General features: G+C 40.7%; 1 protein-coding gene across 3 annotated transcripts; it reads left to right on the top strand.

The window, feature by feature from the left end:
• On the top strand, positions 1-2,787 carry LOC108095255 (vitellogenin). Of its 3 annotated transcripts, XM_017196284.2 has the most exons (3): positions 1-683; positions 737-931; positions 1,100-2,787. In XM_017196284.2, exons 1-3 carry the CDS (start codon positions 681-683, stop codon positions 2,681-2,683), a joined length of 1,782 nt encoding a protein of 593 aa, XP_017051773.1. In that variant the 5' UTR covers positions 1-680; the 3' UTR covers positions 2,684-2,787. The 3 variants fall into 3 exon arrangements, with proteins under 3 accessions (XP_017051773.1, XP_017051772.1, XP_017051771.1); XM_017196283.2 differs by having other exon boundaries at positions 740-2,787; XM_017196282.2 differs by having other exon boundaries at positions 737-2,787.
• The last annotated feature ends 6,784 nt before the right edge of the window (positions 2,788-9,571 follow it).

Below are 9,571 nucleotides of genomic sequence, written 5' to 3'. Positions count from 1 at the left end.
TAAAAATGTTGATGTAAATTGCAAAAAGCAGTTTTTATGTCCCATTGCCACATTTTCGGAGGAGGTGGAGTGAGAAAGCTGAAAGCCTGTGAAGTGGTGCAAAATATTAGATATTTTTAGTGGATGGGGACTGTCAGTTGGTGGGCGGTATGGGTGGTTGGTACTTCGCCTGTTTGCTTTGATGTGCCATTGTTTGCTTTAGTTTTTATTTCTTCAATATCCCAATTTCACATTATCCAGTCTTTAATTGACGCACTGCTTTCTAGGTTAAAAGATGGGGAAAAATTAAGGAGAATTCAAAATGCATAGCAACTTTGTATATTTAATAACATGTGTTGGTCTTCCAAAACAATTAATAAATTTTAAAAATTTGTAATGTTGGTAATCGATATGTATTACCTTATCCAATTTTTTTTAACACTTTTAAGCAGTGTTGGTCAAATGGTAGTAGGCAGTACGTAAATTTAATCTGACAGCATGACAAACAGGGGGAAATATGCATTTATTTTTCAGCTTAAAAATTTAGACCGAAAAAAAAAGGCTAAAAGTTTAACGCTTTTAAAAACGAGCGAATTTCGAGGTTTTTTTTATAGAAATCTGATATATAACTGTAGGTAGAATCCAAAAGAATCCTTAAAACCTGTGATTTTCGGTTTGATTTTATTGAAAACATTAGCAGAATGGTGAGTAAAACACACAATTTTTAGGAGACTGCCGGTCAGAAAAATTCTTTCAGCAGGCCTGTCCCAAGTCACTTTCCGTGAAATTAAAGCTACCGAATCGCGTCCAACCGGAGGTAGTTCCCCAACCCGGAAAAGCAGGCCAGTACACCAATAAACTGCACTATTTCAAAAAGCATCTGCTGGATGAACTGCCCAAAAAGAAGTTTGCCTTAGACTTTTTGGAGCCAGTGGATTCGGAGGCACTGAAGGTACCAACATATTACACTGTAATTAATCGGCCCATGGATGCGGGAACGATTTTGAAAAGAGTTCAAAACAACTATTATCGAGGAGCAGAGGAGGCGATTTCTGACTTTCGGCTTATCATTCGAAATTGTTTCATGTTCAATCGACCGGGCGACCTTGTTTACCGAAAGGGTCAAATGCTGGAGAAATTTTTCCTAAAGAAAATCAAAAGTATGCCAAGTGGTCCCGAACTGCCGTGCAACAAGGATCCAAATTCAGTGGGAAAGCCGAGAGCTTATAGCAAAAACATGTCCACCTCCGCCAACATGGAACGAATGTGCCGCGATCTTCTGAAGAAGCTGCAGAATTTCACCAATCAAACGGATGCCACAGCCAGGAATTTCTTCAATTCGAAGTGGGATTCGTTGGTCAAAAAACTGGACAAGCACTACTTCAAGTCTTTCGAGGAGTTTCGTTCGCATGTGGATGGGGTTTTCAGAAAGTACCACGATCCGGGAAAGATGATCTACGAAAGAGCCTTCGATCAGCCGGGTTCTTGGTCGACTTCCATGAATGCTGTTCCATCTTCTGGTTTGGATGAAACGGATCTGAATGAGCTACTAATGGCTGCCAAGTTGGCAGAAAATAGTCTGGTGCACTTCCAACAAGAACCTTCGAGGGCCAAAGTTCTAATCGAGGCTTTTTGTGCCAGCATAACCAAGGTGAAGCAAAAACTGGAGGCAGCTAGACCAGTTTCTATGAAGGAATCTCTTAGGAAGCAACAGAGATTGAGTCCAATTCAGGAAGAGGATTTGGAGGAAGGAGAACGCAAGCCAGCTTTGGAGTTGCTAAAACCCAGCGAGGTGGATACCTTACTGGAAGTTGGTTGGGAATCCACGGATGACGAGGGTAATGAAGCTCCATCAGAGGAAGTGAACGATTCCGAACGACTGGCTATCCAGAAACTCTTCGCCAAACTTCCTTCAACGGCGATGAGGGAAATTGTTCATTTGGTCCAGCAAACCGAAGGAATATCCTCGGAAAATTGTGGCGACCTAAGTTTCGATGTCAAGGGATTTTCACCGGACACTTTGGTCCTAATGAAACGAGCCGTGGCCAAAGCAATGAGAGCACACAGCAAAGTGAATCTCAAGGATATGCAGCCTTCGGAAAAGGAAGGACTTCAGCGCACACTGCAATCTCAGTTGATGGACATAACCAGGATGTTAAGCACGAATCGTCGCAAAAATCCTGCTATCTTAAAGAATACAACCAATATCAACGTAGTGCGAAAAAAGCCAGCTGCTCCTCTAATCGCCAAATTGAAGCAACAACCGGCAGGACTTGGGGGTAAATCAATGGGAGGATGTGTCGGTGAAAGTCACAATCTGAGTGACAGCAGTGACGATTCCTCAGGACCTTCAAGTCCACAAAGACAGCGACCAAATGAAGCTATCGGTGGTCCTGCTCAGATGAGAAACACCGGAAAGAAGAGAACTCATCCGCAGAAGAGAGTCCAAGTTGGCCAAAAAGTCATGGTCGTCGAAGGTCTCAAGATGAGCAGCAGCAGCAGCAGCAGCAGCAGCGCGTCTGGTGAAGCATCCAAATCAGGGAACAGCTCCAGTAGTTCCAGTTCGAGTTCCAGCCCAGGCTCGAGTTCCAGTTCCAGTTCGAGTTCGAGCAGCAGCTCCAGTTCCAGCAGCGATTCCTCCGACAACGAACAGGAAGGAGGTCCTGGTGGTAAAGGCAACACGGGAAAAGTCGTTTCTGCATAGGATTCTTTAGAAGCTTGTACTTAAGATTACGCTATTATTTTACTTTACCTACTTATATACTTATACTGATACTTATATAATAAAACAACTTTTTGTTGAAGGTATTTTAGTCCTATAATATTAATTAAGTAATTAACCTAATTTTACCCAGATTTTAAAGTGGCATAATTTCCAAAAAATAGATTTGTTAAAAATTTACCAAAATTACAATTCAAATAATATAAAAATACATACTAATCGTGGATTTTAGTTTCTTCTATCACCTATCAAGACAAAAAGAAAAACTAATTTATTTATAAAGGGGGTTTTTCTTTTAACTTTGCTATAAGAAAAGTCATTGACACATAGTGAAAAGAAAAACCAAGGATGGGAAAGGGGAATTGCGATCAGAGATCAGTGATTCAGGATCCAGCGATCTCTTCTGTCTTTGCAACGATCACGTAGCCGGCAAAATTTTCACGAAAAATTATGCAAATTTTCCAACTTTCTCACGATCGCAGCGAAAAAAAGGAGCGAGGAAGGATGCTCGCAGTACCTGACACCCAGCAGTCAAATTAGAGCGGAGATCACGCAGATCTCGCATCTCGCGGCGGAAGGAGTTTTCCACAAACAGGGGAAATTTGCATAAGATTTTCACTTGGCAAATACAAAAAAGGGTGAGGATGCACTCTCATTTGCATAAGAAGCCTCGTTCGACTTGCGAAAACTGCCAAAAGGACGGAGATGCAAACGAAAGTGAAAATGGGAATGAAAAAGGAAAATAGGGAAACTGTGGAAAATGCCACAGACAGGGGTTAATTACGCTCACAGTGGACGGCGCCTCGTTCACAGCAGCATGCCGACACGCTCGCACACCTGAGTCCTTCGCTGCCGAGTCCTTCGTCCTACCGCCTGGCAGCAGGGGGTTGAAAAGGGACAGCACTAGCGTCGCTCATTTGCATAAGGTCCACATGAGATGTGCATGCAATTTACTCGCCCAAAAAAATATTATGTAAATCACCCGTGCAAAAAGGAGACTTTCTCACGCTCCTCGCTCAACTCCTTCGGCGATGTCCTGGCTTTGGAGGCTCGGAGTTCCTAAGTGATCAACGATCCTGGGGTGCGGTGTTTGGGTTTCCGCACACCGGGCAACAAATCAATTTTGATCGATTTTAATTTAGCCTTCGATTGATTTTGTCATTTGCATATTCTAGCAATCCCTGTTTTCGTCCTGATTATTATGCAAATGCTGATCCGGGGACTTCCTTGACTTAGGACCCAAGAAACTAATGGACTTTTCTTTTAAAGGGTTTGACATACATTTTAGCAAGGGTTTTGATTTATGCGAAATATTTTAAGAAAGATATTTCTTTGATCTAAGTTACAACAGAGATTATTTAAAACAAGTACTTAACAAAGAAAACACTTTTTTAAGAACATGTATCGAAATATAAATTTGCACTAGATTTTTTAATAAGGCTGTTCATGAATTTTCAACGAAATATTTGGAAAGCTTTTGGTTTCGAGGTTTGTTCAATTATTAAGAGGGTCCCTATTTTTTTTAGGCTAACGGTAAAGCAATCTACTAAATTCTGTATTTAGAATTTATTTTAAAACTACTCGTCCCACAACCTTATTGGCCACACTATATATTTACTACTATTTAGTTTCCTGGTCATTTTTGCACAATTTTCGCACATGATTCGCTAGCCGGGAAATCCCTCCCCAAACTGAACCACCACCACACTGCAGACAACCCCTAAAGTCCTGGAAAACTTGCAAAATCGCCAATGCGATTCGCCAAAAAACCAATCGAGGAGTCAATGCATGTTGCAAAAATCGCGTATAGCAGCCAATGCCATTCATTTCCACTCCCTTTTTCCAGGAGCCACCACCGCGGGCAGAGGGAATTTTCCCCCCGGAAGCAGGATATGAACTTTGATGTTGCCACTACCAAAGGCGGACCATAAAAAAATCCGCAAAACGAGGGTTGTCTCTCGTAAAGTACTTATCGAAAACACCCCAAACACACACCCTCCCTCCGAATCGCACGAACACACACGCAGTGTGCATTATTAAAAGTGGATTGTGCGTGTGTGCGAGTGTGCGAGTGTCTTGTATCTGGCAATTTTGCAGCAACAACAAAGAGCCCTTCGGCCACATGCAAATTTTTTGTAGCAATCGCCCAGGGGTTGGAAACCGAACGACAAAAAAAAAAACCGGAAAATAAAGCCAAAGCTGCAGCAGACTTCGCCCAGACGTGGAAACCTTACAGTATTACATATAAATATATATAGATATATGTATATACATATATTTATATCACCAACCCCCCAGATGGCCCTTCTGCGATTCTTGCCGCTGTTGTTTATGCTAAAAAGCGTTAAAAATGCGACAGGAGCTTCAGCATTTCCTGTAATATTGTCCTGCTCTATTTTGCCTTTTCGCGTTGCGGTTTCCAGGGGTGGCCATTTTTTTCCTGAGATTAACTGTCGTGGCATCGGGAATTTCCTCCTGTTCAAAATAATTGAACAATTCCTGGGAGCACTGCTTAGGGGGAAATCCATTTAAGTCTTAGTTGTCCTTACAGTTTTTGCGGGGAAACCAATTTTAATACTTCTTAATATCGATTCGAACAATAAAGAATTGGACTAAAAGATTTAAGTTACCATGGAGCTACTTTTTTCATAATGCAAGTAAATTTTGGTAAATTATAAATATGTAATCCGAAATAAATCTCATCATTAATCAAACAAATTATTAATCCTCTTTTGAATACTTTTTAAGCAATATCGTACTTAGGTTTTTAATTTACATTAGATTCCCTTTTCTTTCAGTGAACGATCTCTTTAGCAGGGAAAATGTGAAAATGTTCTAGCATTGGGGACTAGACAGACTTTTCTTATCGCACTTGGATCTGCAACTGTCACTTTTCATATGGAAACACGCGGAGAAACCAGAGAATAAGACAGGGAAAACGTGATGTCTGTAAACACCCAGGACAAACATTCGCCGCTATCATATTTGGCATAAATTACACGCCGAACGCCATTTCCAGCGACCCTTAGAAGTGCGGGTGTTTTGGGGAAGGGAAGGGAAATGTATCCCTCGGATTCGTTTTCAGTTTTTTTTTTTTATGCGACATAAACAACGCCCGAAGAATGGGAATATCGAAGAATGCAGCGAAAATGAAAATAGATATACGCGCACTCGTCGCGCTTCACACGCGCAGGAATCGCTCTTCTCGGCTCGAAAAGGATCCGATTACAAAAGATGTCTGGGAACTTTGACTCGAAACAAAGCAACATGCATTCCAAAAAATCTAGAATACAAAAAAAAACGAATAACCAAACAAAAAACTGTTTGAATTTGTCGCATTTTGAGGGCATTGTTTTCAGAAAGGACAGCGTGTGTCAGTCGCTCGAATCGCTCGAGGCTATCGATCCTGGTTTCACTTTCGTTCGCAGATCCTTGTTGGCATTGTATTGAATAGTGGTCCGCCGAGCGTGTGCCAGAGCGAGAGGGAGCATCGCTGACCAATGTCCTGACTTGTTGACCTCTTGCGGGCAAATTAGCCACACTGCATAATTAGATTGCCCATAGAGGATGATGATCAAACTAATTGGATATTGATGCGTATAGGGTTCGATAAAATGCAATTTTATAGGAACTCAAAATTTGTTTGCCTTTAAGGGTGGTAAGAAAAATGATTACTAATATAACTTATGTGAAATGTAAACGATTAAATTCAATAAGGTACTTTATTGGCCAATGTTATTTAACAGAATAAAATATAGAATAAGAATGTAAACAGTATTATATTTCTTTATTTAATTACATGAAATGTATTTTTAAATAGTTGTACATTTTTTCACAAAATTAACATTTAATTAGAAATCATGGTGATCGATCAACTAAAGTGCATTTATGTGAAATGTGTATCCCTTTCAAGGTTCGATGAACGCCGTGCTGTCGTGGCAATTATGCAATCTGTGGTGGCGTGGCCAGCATTTGAATTCCGAATGCCACGATCGTAGCCAAAATCGTGATGTGGCTCCAGTTTTGTTGGCGTAGGGCCGCCGATCCCCGAAACCCAAAAATATAAAAACAAAAAAAAAACAACAACGAAAACCACGCGAGGCATGCAACAAATGCATGCGTGTGTGTGTGTGTATCTGTGCATCCACAACTTCGAGTATCTTGTGTTTTTACCAATTTCCCCTTCTTCTTGGAAAGTCAAGATGGCGACCTCGCTATCTTTTCCCCCTCGCCTCCCCCTATTCTTCTTTTTCTTCTTCTTTGCTTACTTTGTTGTCGTTCTTCTTTGGCGTTTTGTTGACATTACCAAAAATGTTTTATCGCGCTGTCGCTGCAGTTGTTCCCGTCTCTCTCTTTTCCCTACTTCCTTCTCTTTCGCTTGCACATGTGCAACGCATTTTCCCAAAAATTAAATGCAACATTGCGTTGCCGCGGCTCAATTGCGTGGTTAATGCTAATTATTTGTTATTCCACAGGCGAGAAGCGGCGGAAAATGCAGGAAAACGGGAAAACAGAAGTGGAAAACACACAAGCATATATTTTTGGAAGACACGCACATGGGACGTGCAATTGCTGGCGATTTCCGGCCGCACAGCGCTGAAAAAATAATAAAAATGAAAATAGATAGAGCTGACTGTACCGGAGAACACAGTTTAAATTGGCTATAATGACCTTCAGTGGTTGGAACAGTATGCACTTCAGAAACTACATTAATTACAGGTCTACAGAAATTGTTTGTGCCAATTGGAATATTTAATGATATGGTGACCATATTTCAGTTTTATTTTTGATGTTCAAGAACCTTTTTTGGTGGAATTTTATTTGTTTGGATTTATTGTTTTGTCTTTAGTAAGAGAGTATATACATTATCATAAAAATACTCATAGAGTTATTTAGCTTAAGTAAGGTATTTTTTTGTAAATGTAAAAAAATGTCTCGAGGAAATACATATAAAAAATTAATAATTAAGAGGTATTGATTGACTTATCGCAGACATCGTATAAATGCAAATAAAAAAACCACAAAGGGGTTAAACAGTTTGGCAATTCATCGACTCGAATTGTCATTAGACATTGAGTGATAGTAATACCCTCGAGTGTGTGTGGCACTTTGATTGTAATTAATGGGCTGCAATATTTATCTAATAGCTGCGAGCAGGGAAGACACTTGGTCTGCATTTTCTCCAAGATCCCTTATGCATGTTTAATAATGGCCCGTCACTCAAGTTGCAACTGCAGCAGCCAGATCTTCGGAACCAGCAGCATCCCAACAATATTCTTTGTTGGTGGCGATGGACAATGGAGGACAATTTCTCGGCCACTTGTCAAAATAATTTGCGCCTGTCTTTGGACCTCGAGATGCGGATACCTGCCGTGCAATTGTTGACTTAGTTGCACTCTGCGTACGTGAAATGTGTGAGAAACTCTTAAGCAAACTTGGGAAAACACGGCAATGCATCTACGGATCTGGAGAATAGTTCCAAAAAGAAAAAACAGAAGGGGTAAACTAACATTGGCTGTACATGCGATTAATGCGATTATAAGGCATCCCCTTTGCGTTTTCCCATTTCCCATTTTTCCCCAATCCACAATCGATTGGTGCGACAAGTGATGGCGCAGTAAATTCCCTAAAAATTATCACCTGTGCATCGGGGGAAGCAATAGTTCAATAACCCAACAAAAGGCAACCAGAAGAATGACGAGAAATTATGGCAGTGGTGCACAAAGAGCTGGGAATCCCGAATCTCGGCACAAGGACGAAGGACCAAACCAAAGCGAATGCCCAAATCGTTTGCTGCTCCTGTGGATTTTTGAGGCGGGGGCCGCATGCAACAGGATGCTCGCACACGCACAAATGCGGGATGAAATCCCCGAATCCCTGGGAAAAGTTAACTTTTTGATTCGATCGAGAGAATAAAAGGGGCGCAGCCAAAGAATCACACGGAAAAGTCACACGGACGAAGGAAAAAAAGGGAACATGTTGCAAGTCAGGAGAGCAGTTGCATTCGCAGCTGATCGTGTGTTCAGCAGGTTGCGTCGATTTGGGGGAAAGGATCCTCGAGGATAATGATAGTGCCGAACAAAGGAATAAATTGGCTCTGCAATTCCCTGGGAAACTCGTTATCTTCGATTTAATTTAGGTGTTTTTTACGTGGTTCGTTGGTTCGCATCTTTACTAGATTGTTAGATTGGGCAAAAATCATAAAAGCTAAAGCATCTTTCGCAAAATGTTAGCTTTGTGCGATTTTGTAGAATTCTTCCACCATTTAGAAAAGCTTTTTCCAGCGTAATATTTATTTGTTTGTTGATAAAGCTGATAGTTTTGAATAAAAGCTTCGGAGTGATAAATTTTTCTGTAAAGCTGAGTAAATAAACAGTTATAGAAAACCGCCATTTAGTCAACAAATTTATTCTGACCTAATCAGCTATGTTTGCGTAAAAAGTGTACTGAATTTAGTATCGCTGTGAAGGTTACCGAAACGATCGTTAAGTGGTTTTATGGATTATATCAATTAAAAGAGTTCATCAAAATAGTTTTTTTTCGATTTTGAATATGTCCAGTACAATAAAAGCTATTATTATTTTGCATAATGCTATGGAAATAGGTTTATCTCTTCGGAACAGATCACTGTGTAGGTTTATAAGCATGCATAGAGTATTGTTTAACAAAAATAGCAAAAGAAGAGAGTAAGAAAAGCAACAACCTAACGATCATTCCAGAAAGCTTTTCGGGCGGCTAATAAATTCTCCCGGTGAGGTTCTCGAACCTCTTAGCCTCCCCGTCTTCCCGTTCTTGTCTCCACCTTTAAACCACGTGTCTAGCGATTCTTTTAATCGCCTCAAATCAACAAAACACGACGCAAAGACAGCT

This window comes from Drosophila ficusphila, unplaced genomic scaffold, assembly GCF_018152265.1.
Source record: "Drosophila ficusphila isolate 14025-0441.05 unplaced genomic scaffold, ASM1815226v1 contig_414, whole genome shotgun sequence".
NCBI lineage: Eukaryota > Metazoa > Arthropoda > Insecta > Diptera > Drosophilidae > Drosophila > Drosophila ficusphila.
The sequence above is the reverse complement of the archived record's forward strand: the minus strand, read 5'-3'. Positions and strand labels throughout refer to the sequence as shown.